Source organism: Pituophis catenifer, unplaced genomic scaffold, assembly GCF_029215685.1.
Source record: "Pituophis catenifer annectens isolate HBS135680 unplaced genomic scaffold, rPitCat1.0.hap2 SCAF_6, whole genome shotgun sequence".
Lineage (NCBI taxonomy): Eukaryota > Metazoa > Chordata > Lepidosauria > Squamata > Colubridae > Pituophis > Pituophis catenifer.
Genome location: NW_027256886.1, coordinates 32,896,567 through 32,914,595, shown reverse-complemented (window position 1 = coordinate 32,914,595; position 18,029 = coordinate 32,896,567). Strand labels below are relative to the sequence as shown.

Genomic DNA, 18,029 nt, shown 5'->3' with positions numbered 1-18,029 from the left:
ATACTAAATATGTTAAGTAAATCATCATGGATTAAGTGAGGATGACATGTGGTCACTATATGTGCCGTCTTTAATGTTGACTTTGTTTATAGAAAACCCCAAAAAAGTTGCCAATGAGGATCACCTGACCACAGGCAATATAAATATGAACACTGTTCGTAGTTACCATTTGTTCACAGTTAAGTTTGAATAGTTGCTGAATGAACAGTCCTTAAGTGAGGACTACTTACAGATCATAACATTGACTCAACCTTCCATCCTTCTGAGGTTGGAAAAATGAGGGCACAGGTTGTATGGGCAATATCCTGATGTTGTAAACCATTCAGAGTGTTGTAAAGCACTATGGAGCGGTATATAAGTCTAAGTGCTATAACTGAGAAAAACCTATTTATGTGTTTTGATGTTGCATAATCAATAATAATTAAAATTATTTTTACTGAGTAAAATTAATTAAAATTGTAAAATAATTACAATTACAATACAATTAATAGATGCCTCATTTAACAGATTTATCATCTGTAGATAACAATTTTATTTTTATGCAAACTACACTAATAAAGGAACAGCCTGATTTAACAGGAGCAGCTGATTGGCGGTTGGATCTGCCACCTGGAATAACGCCTATCAGCTGTTCCAGGCTGCAGGGATCACTACTTCCCATCGCTGCCGTCACTGCCTATTGCCGCCTCCGCCCATCCCATTTTTGGCCTCCGCCCGTCCCATTTTCAGCTTCCGTGCGCCCCATTTTTAGCCCGTTCCAGGTGCTGCCACCACCTATCCCCGTCCCCTGGAATGTGGAGAGAGTGATAGGCCGCAGTGGTGGCGATGGGCGGTAGCGATCACTGCAATCTGGAACAGCTGACAGGCGATATTCCAGGAGGCAGATCCAACTGCCAATCAGCTGCTCCTGCTAAATCAGGCTGTGCTGAACCTGACCAGGCTGTTTGCTGCAAGGAGGCAAATTGCTGGGACACAGAGGCAGATTCTTTTTTCTTGTTTTCCTCCCCAAAAGCTAGGTGCGTCTTATAGTCCATAGCATCTTATAGTCTGAAAAATACAGTAACTGAAATGGAAAAAAAATGAGAAATTTTGTTAAGGTTTTATTTTTAAAAACGATTATGAGCAGGTCTCTAAGCAGCAACTATTCTTCAAAGACTTTTCTATAGTGCGGCCCTGCAATATTTCAAACTCCTGTCTATTCCTTGGTTTTCAATAACTTCTTATAGCAAATAAAAGATTTGTTCTTTGGAGAAAAACTGTTTTTGAATTAGGTAAATATTAGCATAACTGTTCCAATCAGTTTAAATATTTTAAGAACTGTTTTGTTACTTAACATTATGGTTTTCTTTCATTTATAATACAATTAGGGTCTTTTATATATATGAGTGGTGTAGTGGGCTAGATGTGGAGCGTTTGCCTTGCAATCAGGAAGCTGTGAGTTTGATCGTAGGTATCCTAGGTCTTCGATCTGGGCAGAAAGAGAAAATATCTGCTTCAAACTCTGTGTAGGCATCAGGAAGAGCATCTGGCCAGTAAACATTCAGCTCCATTCAGTCATCCTAACTCCACCCCTATGCAAGGGATTACGAGGGTCTTTTTTAAAAATGGTCTTTTGTGTGTGTATGTCCTAAATCTGTATTTTTGGCATGCAAGAATGCATCATAAACCAACTTCAGGATGCTTTTCTCACTATAAATGGGCCATTAGCGGAATTACTCATCTCCTTCTAATATAAGTATGCCCATAAGATACTGATCGAAGTGGGCAAACTTTCAGGAATATAGTTTCTCACTTTTAACACATAATTTAATTCTAATCTGCACTAACAATTTTTCAGATGTGTATGGAAACAAGTGAAGGCAGCTAAGAGGGACTAATTAATTCAGTAATGAATTGACCTTTCTCATCATTTCAAATCAAGATTAAAGAGCGGGACAATCCCTGGGAAAACAGGAGCAGCTATTTTATTTGCCCAATTCCAACTTTTACATTCTCCTATTCTCCACTGATGAAATATTGGAGAATGGTTTAAGGCAGGGTGGATTTGATTTAAATCGAGTTGATTTAAATCATAATTTAAATCACTAGTAAAAATCACTAGTAAATGATGATTTAAGTCACTAGTAAAAAAGCTTGATTTAAATCAACTCGATTTAAATCATAATTTTTAAAGAGCAACTGTCATCTCTGCTACTCCTTTGACCCACTGTTGACTCACCGATAGCCCCAGTGTTGCAGAATATACAGCCTCATGCTACATAACTAAGCTCCATTTCATGCTGAATAAACTAAATTATTTATGTATCTTAAATAGAAAACTATCTTACGATAGATTTTTACCCCAAAAGTTTTTTATTAAAATAAATTCAATTTAAATGAAAAAAATCCAATTTAAATTTAAAAAAATCCGATTTAAATAAAAAAAATCTGATTTTTTTGATTTTTTTAAAAAAATCATTGATTTTTATCCACCCTGGTTTAAGGATATATAATTAATTTAATGTCAAAGCATACGCCGCTAAGCAGAAGAACCTATATTATACTATACCTATCCACTTAGAGGATCAGAGATGTGAAGTCTTCAGACAGAAGTATCTGAAAGTGACTATCGCTTGACATTATACTGATCAGTGATCATATGCAATGCTGCTCACCTACAAAATATTCAGACCTATCTAGATTTATACAATATAACATATTTAATTAGTTATATTTTGAATTTATGTTTTAATATAAATTTAAAAGGTTATATTTTTAAAGTTACAAACAAGGCCAACAAACATACATCGATATTTAAACAAGCTTTCAAACATATATTTTTAAATGTGCATTGCTTGTGAAATATTTGAGTAGCCTATTCAAGCACTGATTCTTATCAATGGCTTTTTGCGTGATTTTACTTTCTATTTAATTAGCACAAATAACCTGATGCATTTTTGCCAACAGTAGATTTAAATAGACTATATAGACATTCCTTCAATAGTATGCTGATGGTATCCACACTACTGGTAAACCTGAAAACTAGAATCAGAAGTCATGTTTTTGTTTGTTTGTTTGTTTCTATCCTGTGGCTAGATTATGAGAAACAAATTAGGCTTCTTAGCTCCAAACATCCAAAAAAAATCCATTATTATTGATTTTTATTTATTTAATTTATATAGCTATCAATCTCACTTGCATGTAACTTGGGATCTCCAGGTCCCAGGCTTGACAGTTTCTGCTGGTAGAGGAAGAATGATTGAGGATCTTATGTCAGTTTATGGCTCATTTACCCCACTGGTATTCAGTGATGTAAAGCCCTTTTCACTTTGCAAAGTGCACTTATAACAGGAAGATGTATTAAATGCACAAAAACTACAAATAAAATTTGGGGGAGAAGTCTACTGTAGTATTTTATCTTTCTTCGTACTGAACCAAACTTTAAAAAGCTACTCTGAATGAGAAATATAAAATGCTCCCTGTTCCATAAAACACTTTCTTATCATTGCTAAATATTCTCTATAGTGTACTTCTACAATTAATATTCTTAACAATATATTCCCATATATGATAACTTTTAATTAGAAATTATAATTCCAGAAAATAGTAAAAATTCTACTACTTTTACAGAATTAAAATAAAAGTAAAGGAGTCCCTGTGGATTTCATTCTGCTAGTACTCATCTCTGTTTCGAGACCACTGAACAGCAGTGTGGTTTGAAGACATTTGGCCAGTATGATGTCACAAGGCATTGTTACTTTTCCACCAAACTGGTACCTATTTATCTACTTGCATTTTGCATGCTTTCGAATTGCTAAGTAGGAGGAGTTAGGGCGAAAACAAGAGCTCACCCCATATTAACTGCTGAGCCTTCACATAGCCATGGATTAAAATTAAATTAATTTTAACATCTGAATTAAATTAACATCGAAAATATATAAATTGCCTTAATAGAAGAAAAATACTGGATAGCAGATCAACTTTACACCTGTAACTTTTTCATGCATCTTTATAGGTTAACAAATTCATGTTACAGTATTTCCGAAAATATTACACTGTTTTCTGAAATTTCTCTAATCCTCTCTCACACAGAGAGATATATAGTATGTATTTTTAAAAGCTAATCAGTTGAATGAATACTTCATTATTCCAGACATAAGCATGGAAATAATAAAAAGGTCAGTGAAAGCAGGTTGTGTTATTTAGGTCTTGTCCAGCACATTGTGCAGACACATCTGCTGTTACAAGTAAACATTGATGGTAGCTATAAAGAACATTAACTTGTCTATTCCTACATAAAACTACCAATTACGAAGCTATTTTTACAAGGCATGTAAGAGTGGAAAGCTTTTAATGTGGAATAGAGGATCCATGAATATTTTTGACATTGGGCAGAAGACATAATGGAAAAGCTCTCAGCTGTAACGGTTACATTTTATCTAATGTCATGTTTACATTTATATTTGTATGAAAAGAAATTAAATAGCTTCAAGTGTTTATTATGAAAAAAACTGCACTTAAAAGTATTTCTATAATACCTCTACCCTTCAGAGGTTCTGTAACAATAAACCCATTGTTAGAAAATCAACCTAAAAGCTCTTTCCTGAATTACATTTTTAGAATAACTTTTGGAAACAGGATTTGTTACTGTTTTACAATAGGTGCAAACTATGACCATCTTTGTTTTCTAGTTCTCATTACTGCGCAATATCCAATATTCTACCTTATATGTGTATATACACATAGATAGATAAATCTCCAAATTTAAAAAAATGTGTCACAAATATCAAATAAGCTGATTGGGCTGAAGGAACTATCCAACCTAGTATCTTACATTATTCAAACCACTATGGCATGAAGCAGATAAAAATCTCTATAATATATAGTATTTGAAGCCAAGCTACTCCTGAACCTGGGAGGTTCTATTTATCTATTTGGAATAAATTGCTATTAATCCAATATAAACCTAGTGCAGTGCTCTCTAAACTAGAAGTCTACCTATCTAGTTGCAAGAAATTCCTTAATTGCATTATATACTATATTTATTTATTTATTTATTTATTTATTTGTTTGTTTGTTTGTTTGTTTGTTTATTTGTTTGTTTATTTATTTTGAACCAGGTTCCATTGTTTGTTCAATGACAAAAACTCTGTCAATTATACTTTCAATAAAGTTTGTCTCTTACCCAATTTTTAATATAGAACTGAAACTGATCACCTGCTTAGTTATTGTGGATCAATTAATGTTACATGAAAGCTGGAAAGACAAGGAACGAGAAGCCCTAGAACCGAGAAAAAGGCAGTTAAAAGACTTGTGGTTCTTCACAAAAGATCAGCAAAAAGCAGCTAAAAATCTGAAGCCACGGACTGCATATTGAATGCTCTTTTTCTGTAGTTGTTTGATTCTGTAATAACATAACTAAGTCAAATTTTAATTTCATCCAAGCATGCTTATTTTCAGAAAGAGGATTATTGTAAAGGGCTAGGGTACAACTATGTGATGGAATAAATATCATTTTAAATTTAAACAAAGGAAAATGAATAAAGGAAAGGATTATATATTTTTCCAATTATTTTATCCCTGCAGTATTATGACAAAAGAAACATACAAGTAATCCTTGATTTATGACCACCATTGAGTCCATTTCTGTTGTTAAGTGAGACATTTGTTCAGTGAGTTTTGCCTCAGTTGTTAAGTGAATCACTGTAGTTGATAAGTTAGTAACCTGGTTGTTAAGTGAATCTGACTTTCCCATTACTTGTCAGAAGGTTACAAAAGGTGACCACATGACCCTGGGACACAGCAAAGGTAATAAATATGAACTGGTTGCCAAGCATCTGAATTTTGATCACATGATCATGGGGATGCTGCAAAAGTCATAATTCTGAGATATGTTCATAAGTCACATTTTTCAGTGCTGTTGTAACTTTGAGCAGTCACTAAACGAACTACTGTAAGTTGAGAACTATCTTTAAAAAAAAGAGTAGAACAGAAAGTATGCAGGTAATGTGGCCTTCCTTTCACAATATATAAGTGTCCCAATCCTTCTTTTCAATATTCCTTATTGCTCCTTATTCTTTCCTTTACCCTCACCAGTATTACTTGCTATTCAGCAGACTGTCTGGGTGAATCAGTGAGTCACTTAATTCATTGTGTCTTTTTCACTGTTAAGAGGAAACCAGGCATTATGTTTTCACTTTCAAAGAGGTACAGTATAATTCCCTTAAACATTTGTGACAGCAAATGTATGTGTAGAATGTTGATCCTAGAGTCACTTGCAACAGTATTTAACAGATCACAAGTCAATTCAAAGAGTTTTAAAATAGTCTATTAGCTTTTTCTTTTTTATCATTATCTTACCTCATGTTCACCCGTAAAATACAAAATATTAATTAGGGATGCACTACATGTTTAAAACTTTAAATGGCCTTTTGAGTGTGAAACAAAAATAATGTTTCTTGAAAATTTTATTCTGAAGTTGGAACAAAACTTGGCTATTTCAGTCCAGCATAGAAACAAAGTTGGTTGTTCTAAATAGTGGACGTTCTGAGTTTATAGGAAGCAAATCTGAAATCAGCTGTTCAAGTTTGAAAGTGAATGTTTAAAGTGTTCTGATTACAAAGTAAAAAAGTCCTTGTTTGAAGGCAGGATCAAAACCTTCCAGCTGTTTTGAATTTTCTTCTGATGTAACACAGCCAACTGTGTTTGACATCAGCCTTGAAACAATGCATATGGTTCTTCCAAAATGATATACCACTCCGTTTGAAAATCATTTAAGAAAGGATCTCCTAACCATGTTTACTAGTTCATTTGAATGTAATCCAAAACACCCCCTTCAACTTGCTTGCCATATCAAAAGTATTTTTGGAAAGGTTTTCTCAAAATATCAATTTGAATAAATATGTACCTACACAATCCCCTGAATTGCATACGCAAGGTAATAATCTATAATTAAATATATTTATTAGGGTTAAGAAGACTCCATGGAAAATAATTCTAAGCTACATGCTTGGGGGAACTGATAGAGTACATTTTTTCCCAACCCAATTACAAGTTTACAAAAGCTATAAAAGCATTCCACCCAATATATTGCGTTCTGCTCTGTGCATTTTTTCAGTATACATTTGAGTTTGCTGAATGAAGTCATACAGAGGGAGAGGACAACTGGTTTCCTTTTTTGCAGAATTCTTAGCCAGGAATGTGAAAAAAATATAACATGAACTGAAAAAAAAAAACACAAGTGAATAAGTGTATACACTTTTATAAGTGTATAAAAATTGTGTTACAAGATATGGTAGTTATTATATAAATAAATTACTAACAAATATAGAGTATAGAGTATCATGAAGCCAGAGAACAGAAAAAAAAAATTGCAGATAATTTTTTTAATGACACTTCTCCCTTAATAGGAAATTTCAATATCCAATTAGTTTAGTCAGATTTCATTTGTAAGTAATGTTTACAATGTCTTCTTAGCAAAGCCGCCTATCACATAGTGAACAAAAAATGCACATCACACCTAAAAAAATGAAATTATCTTCTTCTTCCCATATATTAATCTAATCTTTAAAACTGTGATCTGCAATTGGGTTCAGTCTAGTGGTGGGTTGCTCCCGGTTTCCACCGGTTCTATAGAACCGGTAGTAAAACCGGCGGGAGGCTCCGCCCACCGACCCCGACATCATCAGAATGTTTCTGCGCATCTGCAGAAGCTTCTGCACATGTGAACGCACGTGCAAGTGAAGCGAGCACACACGCGCGGCCCTGTTGTGAACTGGTAGTAAAGGTAAGTAGAACCCACCCCTGGGTGGGACAGTAAAAACACACAAAGACAAAAATAAAATATACCAAAAAACCATGGATTTTAGTTACCAGAACACAACTAAAATCAATTGATAAGACTTGTTTCCCTAAGGATATTTTTTGGGTGATGTCAGTATTATTAAGTAGGATGGGGAGATATGGAATATCGATTATGATACTACCGAAGTCTAGAAAAAAGGCATACATTTCTTTCTTCGGGATCAACTTGGTTTTGTTTCTGAAACCATAGCACTGATTTCTCCTAACATTATACAAGAATAAAAATTTAATCTTGGAAAAGCTTGATCATTGATTTAATATCACCATAATTATCTGACCTGCTTCCAACTAAACCTGCCAATTGTTTTTGATGGCTTAGCTAATTGTCACTTATTCAATTAATCATGGTTAAGGGAATCTGCAATGTGTGAATATAGTCATAAGCTCCATGCTCAATATATCTGCATGCGTGACTGCTTTACTTTTTGCATATTTGAACTGAATATACAAAGTGATTCTACATGCTCATTCATTAAGAGCCTTGGTAGTACAGTGGTTTAAAGCACCCTGTTATTAACACAGCTGCCTGCAATTACTGCAGGTTCGAATCTTACCAGGCTCAAGGTTGACTCAGCCTTCCATCCTTTCTAAGGTAGGTTAAATGAGGACCCAATTTGTGGGGGCAATAAGCTGACTTTGTATAAATATACAAAAGTATGAAGGCTATTGCTTAACGCATTGTAAGCCGCCCTGAGTCTCCGGAGAAGGGCGGCATATAAATCAAAAATAAATAAATAAATAAAAACAAAACAAAACCAAGTACACTTAATACGTCAACAGCCCTGATAATCACAAGAACTATATAAGGGCCTCCAGGGTGGCCTCCGGGGGGGAGCCCGTTTTCACCCTCCCCAGGCTCCTAGAAAGCCTCTGGAGCCTGGGAAGAGCGAAAAACGGGCCTACCGGACCCACTGTGCCATCACGTGCCAAAAGCGAGGGGAGTGCGGGGGTGCATGTGTGCATGTAAGGGGGCGGGACGCATTGAATTATGGGTGTGGGTACGCACATGCGCGACCCCCCGTATGACCCCCGCTTTTGGCATGTGACGGCAAAAAGGTTAGCTATCACTGCTCCATACCATCATTGCTACAAGTTTCATTAGTTAACAATCAATAATTTATACATAGATGTAAATAATCAAATGTTAGAGAAACATTCATCTTACAGATCTCACTTACATTTTACTTTCCCTTCCCACTGAAGTAAACATGAAAGAAAAATGCATGTCTAATAACTAGATATAACAGTCAAAAGGAAAATTAGTTTTAAACATCAGAGCAGCAAGGATGCTGACCTCCAATGAAGAATTTACAAAGGATGCTCTGACAAGCTGCTGCAAACATGTAAATGTGCTACTAATTTTCTGTCTAGGAAGACAATGATTTTATCCATTAATTTGGTAGGCTGTCTGAGCAACAGAAAGCAGATTATCAGAATCTGCATTTGCATTTTTCAGCAACTAATTGGGACTTAATAGGCATTCAAAGGTCAGTATGGTCATCAGTAAATTACTAAAATGATTATTTCTGTCTTACACTGAAATGTCCTTTTGCTTTTAAATGACTTTTTTTTCCTGAGAGCACCATGAAAATTTTATTGGGCAAACTAATAAAAAGCATCACATCATGCATTCATTTTTCTTTCAGTTAAACCACACTTCATGCTCACGCTAAAGTGAGGTAACATTCAATATAGATTTTTGAACAAAAGATCTTTTTAATGTTTATATGTTAGTATGTTTTATTAATCTAGGTGAAATGTTAATATATATTTCTAGCCCATGCACAATAATAAATTCAATATGAACTTATACAAATATACAAAAAGAATTACAGGTAGACCTCACTTAACTATGGTAACTGGACTGGCAACTGTTGCTAAGCAACACGATCATAAAGCACAACATCATGTGACCTCATTGACTTATGACGGCAGTTGTGGCAGTCCCAGTTGCTGTCCTTAGATTAATCTGCCTTGTGATGCAGATTAGCAAAAAAATACCTTCACTAGAAGGTATGTCTACTTCATGACAGCCACATTCTCAAGATTCTAAATACAGGTAGTCCTCAACTTACAGCAGTTCATTTAGTAACTGTTCAAAGTTACACCTTCTTTTTTCAGTAGCACTGAAAAAAGCAACTTATGACAATTTTTCAACTATAATTGAGCCTAAGGAAGACTGTAATTTTAAAATGTATTTTTTTTTCTTGTTTTAAAGATTTCTTTTCCTAAATAAACCAGAAACACAAAAATCTGGTTGTTACATCACGTAAGTGTGAAAGTTTTGCATGAATGAACTGGGAACATGCTTTGCTTGTAAAACTAATTGTATTCTTTTATTTCTGAATGCAACATTGCTTGGGGTCCCAAAGCTTCTTTTTCAAGAGGCAACTGGATTTTCTTGTTTTTCTTTGAAGACGTTTCGCCTCTCATCCAAGAAGCTTCTTCAGCTCTGAAGAAGTTTCTTGGGCGAGAAGCGAAACATGTTCAAATAAAAACAAGAAAGTCCAGTTGCCTCTTGAAAAAGCACCTTTGGGACAACTATGACCTGGATGACTGAGAATCTCCATAGACTGCTTGGGGTCATTTCCATTTTTATTAGTCAACTTCTATCAGTTCCCAGTGAAATGACAACCATTTTTCAAATCAAAATATTTACTTATTTGCATCCCACTTTATTATTTTTACAAATAACTCGAAGTGCCAAACATATCTAACACACCTTCTTCCTCCTATTTCCCCCCCAACAGCAACCCTGTAAAGTGGGTTGGACTAAGAGAGAGTCTGGCCTAAAGTTATCCCGCTGTTTTCATGGCTAAAGTGAACTCAGAGCCTCCTGCTTTCTATCCTGTTGCCTTAACCATTAGACCAAGATGGCTCTCAAACATATATTATCCCACTTCAATTCAATTATTTATAAAATGTTTGTTCTTTCCTTCTTACTTTTCTACCAATTACCATTTTTCATGTAAAAATACAATAACTGTGTACTGCCTAAAATTAAACTCATGAAACTCCTAATGGTAAAAGATAAGATGGAAGTGCTAAAAATGGTAAAGTTCTAGCTTTCCAGTTTATGAAAAAATCTTTTCATTTTATGATCTTAGATAACTAATGACACTGCTGTTTCAGATTAAACCAACTATGTATTTTAATTTTTAATGCTTTAATGTTTGTACTATTGTTAACTGCTCTTATTTTTCTAAATTTTGTTCACTGCCCAGAGTCATTTTGTGAGATGGATTAGCCATATAAAACAAATAAATACATAAATAAATAAAGTTGAGGTTATTTACTAAACTAATTACCTCAAGTTCTTCCAAAAAATCCACAAATAAAATTCAGTATGACATTTAAAATAAAAGAACAAAGCATATCCTGCAGAAATTATGATGTTTTCCCTAGTTAAAATAAATGTTTCTTTATTAAAAAGTTAAATTGTATTTCTTTCTATAATAATAGTTTTCAGCTTAATCTCTGTTCAAACATGGTGCCATTTAGCGACATTCAGCCCCAACAAGCAAGGTATATTTGGAAAGCCTTGGTTTTCCTTCTTGCACATCTGCGTGTGCAAATGGCCATTAAACAGAGCTGGTTGCTGAGTGCCCAGAATGCAATCATATGACTTGGGGGGTGGAATTAACCGTCAGAACTTTAATCGGGATTGTAAATACTTTGGGAGGGGATCTTGTTCTAAGCCGGTAATAATTTATTATTATATAGGCACACACACAGAAGGCACGGCAGCAGTGACCAGCATGAATTGCCTATTAGTTTTATCCAGTGTTTCTCAACCTCAACAACATTAAGATATCTGGACTTCAAATTCCAGAATTCCCCAGGCAACATGTATACTGTACAAACTCTTGAGAAGCACTGATTTTAATTAATTTGAAATCTTTCATCATTTAAGCAAATAGCTTAATAGCTGAATGGTGGTCAAAATGGATTTGTAACTCTCAATTGTACGAAGGAATTATTTCAGAAATGTATAATGTTAGCATTGGAAAGTTCAAAAGCTACAAAGGAACACACTGGATTTAGTTCCATTTATACAAATGGGGCGGGGGGGGGAGAAACTTTCTCTAAAATCAAAAGAAAATAAAACATATGTTGTTATTCCCATAGGTGCCAAAATGACAAATGAGACCTTGAATTTATGGTAATTGTGGGACCTTACTGTTGTTGTCTTTCTTCCAGGGCTTCTTCCCTCTTTGTCCCATAGCAACATATCTGTATTTGCTCTTCCTCTTTCTTTCCTTTCTTCAGTTGCAACAGATCTGCCACTTGCATGATTATACACGTCTTTCTCATGGCAGCTGATCTGAGCTACTGATGGACCCTACTTATGCCAAATGGCTCATGCCAGTTTCTGTATAAGGCTTTCACAATCAATGGCCTCCTGGTCACACTGCTGAATACTTATGCTGCTCACAGGTCACTGACAATGACCGCATCATGTTTGTGTAGAACTTTTTTATTCAAGGATCAAAAAAAAAAAAAAAAAAAAAGAGCACTACCAATCACTATATTGCAGCAAACCTTGACAGTTATGTGGGTTTTGTAGGCACCTTTACCGGTGCCGCAGACTGCTAATACTTCACTCTGCTGTGAGTGATTAAAAAGAAACACTAACACGCAGTGATACAACTGAGAGGCTCCTCAATTGAGATTACAAAAGAACTGTGCCTAATGGAGAAAACAGCATGAGTCACATCATGTAAATGGAACACCTCTCTGCTTTTCCAGCTCAGCAAGCAGCTCTGAAGACCAGCTGCTATGAGAAAGCCCCATTGAGATTCCCTATTGAGCAGTCCCAATGAGATCCAGTACAAGCATGCAAGGAGAAAGTGAAGGCAGTATACATATATTGCAGGCATTTAACTTTTACGAAGCCCACCCCCACAAAAACCTGTCTACCATTTTTGTGACTGTAAAGAAAAAAATAAAGTAAGGAAAAACCACAGATGGAAGACAATCTTTATGCATATATTTAGAAGTGGTTCTCAAAAGCTTCCTGTATTACTCAGTCTAGTTAAGTTTGAATCCCAAAGGCAGATGTAATTTTGCAAAGCCATTTACTCTGGAATACCAATGGGATTTGTGTTAGTTTTTCACAATCAACATTTAATGCTGCAGAATTCTTTAAAGAAACAAAATTTAAAAAAAACTGTTCATTCTATTTTGGGCCTTCAGATCAGCTGTATACACATAATAAAAAGAAAAAAGCATTCCTTTTAGAACTAGGTTCTATTTTCCTGCCACTCAAAGTTGCAGCTATCAACACAACGATGAGCCCTAGAGATACTTTGACAGATGGATATAGAACAGCAGGTGTACTTTTGCCTCGTCAGCCCATTTAACATGGAGACAATGTCAGCTTGGCAATGTAACAAGTATCTTTACATATTCTGAAAAGAAGAAAAATGTTAATGAAACACTTACGATCAAGCCCGTTGACATATCTCATTGTTATTTCACAGTGCCCCCATACTGCACTGACTATAGGATACAGTTTTTTCCCTTTTAAGCCCCTGAAGGCTACTCCAAGATACTGTCCATCCACGATGAAGCTAAGGGTTCCTTCATCCATATCCAAAACCACCAACAAGGAATCTGGAAGTACAAAAGACTCATCTGGTTCCAAAAACACAGGATAGGTCACTCCAGGCTGGTTTTTGCAGTTGTGGTAAAGTTTGTTCCGTCCAAGGTCCCAGCCCCATGATTCATTATTGCTACCAACCAATGATGTATATCCTACAGAATGCAAAGGGGCTTCTGCTGTTGAGACCCCAACTACAGCATGTGTTCCTCGTTGCCTAGTGGGCCAGTGAATCTGCCAGACATGGAGTCCCCTTGTGTAGCCAACTTTTCCCCTGATGCAATCTGTGCTTTGAGCAACTGGGTGTCTATGAAAGGTTAGTCTGTCATCTTCCTTCACAAATATATTTAAGGATCGATCTTCGTTGTTCCAAGCATGTTTGTATTGGACCTCCAAGTGGGCTGGGGGCATATCCAGCAACATATCCAATCGTGCAGGCTTGCAGAAATCTGGTCCCCTCAGTTCTCGTTTAACTGGTCTATATGGGGGATCCCGAACATCCACAGACTTTATGCTCCCTGAGATTTTTTGGCCCATCGCTCAGCTGCAGATTGCTTGATTGCAGGGAGTGAAGGGTAAATGTGGGCCCAGTGTCAAGTCATGAAAGCACTTTCAAGCTGAGCCAATGACTCACTATGCAGCAACTTGATTTACTTCTTTCTGGACTCTTTCAGAGCCAATGTTTTCTGAAAACACACTTCTGAAATAAAGCAGAAAGTCACCGGTTAAAAAGTAGCCAAATTATAAACCACATAATTATTCTTTCAAAAGAAAAACAGAGAGGAAAAAAGTAGAAGGGGGATTTGTGCCAAGTTGCTTTAAAATTAAGACCTAACTATTCTCAGCTTCGTGGCCTTTGTACTTCAGTCCTCGTTAACCAGACTGTCAGCTGGATATATTGAGTCTACAGTTTAAGAGCACAGACAGTCATTTCCTTTTTTCCACAACAGACAGAGACATTCCACACCTTTTGCCCTTCCACCCAAAGTCTAGTCAAGAGGGATGTGACACTGTACAAACAGCTTGCCCCTGTTATCAGGTATGTATGAGACTGTGTCCATTTTCACTTCTAATTTTTTATTTTACCTTAAAGACATTCTTTATGCAAACTCTCGCTTTTATCTCTTTCTCTTATTAAATCTACCTTTTGTCCCAAGGAGATGCAGACATATGATAGCAAAAAAATCAGATGAAACCACCGTGCCTCCTATAAAAACATGTAAGGCTTAACATCTTAACAATTAATATAGCTTTCGAAAGAAAGAAAGGTAGGGCGGTAGAACTTTATGTAGGTGTTTTTTGATTAGCAAGTCCTATGAATTGTTTGATTTTAAAATTAGAAGCAAAACTACTAAGAAGAAAAGGAAGGAAGGAAGGAAGGAAGGAAGGAAGGAAGGAAGGAAGGAAGGAAGGAAGGAAGGAAGGGAAAGACACTATGGATGACTGCAGCTGAAAACCATGTACATATAGTTGCCAAGAAAACATGTAGTGATCAGTAGCTGAAATCAGCTCAAGGGAGTCTTTATCTTTCTATAAGACTGGAAGCTTACAAAATAGAATAAATATTTTATTCCATAAAAGTAGATGGATTTTATTCCATAGAAGATTGTACAGTACCTTGTAGGAAATACCATCTGACTAAGAACCTCTGAACAATATTATGGAACCCATATGTTTAAAGTTGTCGTAGTATATTAGGCTAATCTCAAATGAAGAATGGTTTAATCTTACAATCAATATCTTAAGATAATTTGCCTTGCTAAAGAAAGTTGGCAAATGAAAAGAGATAATTGTTAATTATCCTGTCTTTAGTAACCACTGATGGTACAAATTGTATGTCTTAAATAGGCTATTTTTAAAACTGATTCCAAAAACTAACTGCCATAGCATTTGTGGCTGGTTTTTTTTTATTATTATTATTAAGTTGGAGTCCAAATCTTTATATTCTAGGCCAATTTATTTGGTTGGTATGGTCAAGAATGATAGTAATTGGGATTCAAAATATCTAGATGATGTTATACAAAGTGAGGTAATTTAGGATTATTTTCCAAAAACCTGAGAAAATGTGATCAGTGATTTTGAAGTGAGCAGCATCTACTGTATTTTTTTCCTTTCTACTCAATTCTCAGAGATTGCTTGGACAAGTTCCTGCAGTTTTCTTGGCAAGTTTTTTCAAAAGTGGTTTGCCACTGCTTCCTTCCTAGACCTATCTGCAATGTCTGCAGCTGAGATCATGAAGAATTCCCCTACATTACATGACAAACTGCTATTTTTAAGATTTCACATCTGTCCTGTGGAAAAGGTCACTTTTAATTAAGTTATGTCCCATCCGAAGGCCTATCTCTTTGCTAAAATGTTCTCTAATATTTTTGCTTAGCTCTTAATGAATTGGTGTAAGAAAAAAATAAGTTGTTCAAAATATTATAGGTGAAAAATATTTTTCTGGTTTCACATGTATACCCTACATAATGGAGAAAAATGGTCAGGATAACAGCTCTGTTTGCACATAGCAGAGAGTAATCAAAATTGAAGCAGGAAAGAGAGTGTTAGTTTCATTTCCCAGTGTTTTTCATTGAACTGCCAAGATATTAAATAGAGCATTGTCAGTACCAATAGTGAAAGTGGAACCTTGGAAAAATTAAGTTGGGCAGACAGTATTCCACTATTGAAAATGCATGCTATATTATATCACAAGAACATCAGACAGAATACATTGAAAGCAAGTGAGATTATCATTTTAATTGTGAAGAAAGATCTGACTATGAAAGTAGTGACAAAACTAAAGAGTATCATGATGAATCCATATTAAACAAGTCAATAATATAGTTCTGTCCTCATTTGCATAGTTGTCCAGGCAGTTTCTGAGAACTGGACACGAATAAATGGAAGAAAAAATAAATTTAAAAAAACAGTCGTGTTCACATTTTGGGCATTTGACAACCTGTGTACATTTACAAGAGGTTGCAGTGTCCCATGGTGACATGTTGGCAATTTGCAATTTTTTTGCCAGTTCTCAGATTTGCTTAATAACCGTGTAATTTGCTTTGCAACTTAGATGACCTGCAAAAATGGTTGTAAAATTAAATAATTTCACTTAGTGCCTCAAATTACAACAATGATTTACAAACAAAATTCCAAGTTCCATTTTGGCTGTAAATCTAGGATTATTCCTACTGTATTTACAGTATACACTTCCCAATATTCTGTAATCTAACTCTCTTTTCTTTCAGAAAAGAAAAACTTCTGGAACTTAAGAAATTAGCGCATGTTCTGTTGAAAGGGTCTGGACGAGGTAAACTAGAACCTGCAATATTTTAATTGGGGGGGGAGTAATTTGCTGCACTGTGCTTAGGTCAAGTCTTGTCTCATGTTCTTTTTCTAATCAGTCAAGTGACCTCTCTTAATGCATACATATGTATGTATTAATACATATGGATATGAAGGTATTTTATATGTAATCTTATTGATCTGTTATTATTTTAAATTTGCTTCAATCTTTTTTTATATAAAAGTTTTTCTTAAAAAAAAATCTAACGGATGGTTGTCATCTTGTGATCTGCTCAGAGCACTGCATTTCCATTTACAAATTTAACAACTAGTTTCCCAGGACCTAAACAACTTTTGCAGTTTATTTCCTTTACCAGGAATGATTGCATTTTAATATTTAAAGCTTGGGGGATGCAAGTGGTTATGCCAGTAGAAACTACCCTGGAAGACAAAATGGTAGCAATAGAAATTACCAACCTGCTATTGCAAAGCAGGAAGCATTGCCTGAACGCAGAAAACTCCTGGAATTGCAGTTTTAAGGTTTCCTATTTTTACTCCATCAGATTTAGACATTCATTACAACACAGCTTTGCACTAGCATACAAACTGATTATTGTTTGAGTCTCAGAAGCTTCTAAAACAGGGGTGTCAAACTGATGGCCCGCGAGCCAGATGCGTTACATGCAGGCCACGCCCACCCCAGCTTCAGGAAGAAGAAAACTGTCACGATATGTCACGTGACGGCAATGTGACACTGCGAGTTTGACGCCTGTGGTTTAAAACAATTGATTTCAAAATAAATTATTAATACATGTATCATGTAGTCACTTGTGGCATGATATCAGATCAAAGAGAAAAAATAAGTGTATACAATCAGGATTGACTTAACTATACTGTATAGGCCTATTTTAGTTGATCATACTTATTTTTAAAATAAACATGCTTTCATTCAGCAGAACATCTGATGAATGTTAAAAAAGTTAAACCAAGTTTAAAAAGGTAAAATACCTAAGTTTTTTACAAGCTCATTTTTTAAAAATATGGAAAAGCTAGATTAATCCATATAGAACAACAAAAGCATCCATTAAAAGCTGAGTAGGAAGCAAGGTTGCTAGAGAGATTAAACAAATAAGCAAAGACAAAACCTTCAGGGTTTTATATGTTCTATCTGAATATCTGTTTTCATTGAAGAAACTGGCACACACATGTAGTAAGCAAGACACAAAATGAATTAATAGTTCTACCAATTCTATTCTGAAAACAGTCTTATATAAGTCATTAAGAAGCACTTGCAGGAGCCTAGACAGGTATTTGTAGC

General features: G+C 35.3%; 1 protein-coding gene across 1 annotated transcript in view; it reads right to left on the bottom strand.

Moving 5' to 3' along the window:
• The window catches only part of SPSB4 (splA/ryanodine receptor domain and SOCS box containing 4), a 35,961-nt gene extending 21,980 nt beyond the window's left edge, over window positions 1–13,981 (bottom strand). Inside the window, exon 1 of the mRNA XM_070945936.1 lies at window positions 13,288–13,981. Coding sequence (XP_070802037.1) covers window positions 13,288–13,981 — 694 coding nt within the window. The remainder of the gene's footprint in view (window positions 1–13,287) is intronic.
• Between the last annotated feature and the right edge of the window lie 4,048 nt (window positions 13,982–18,029).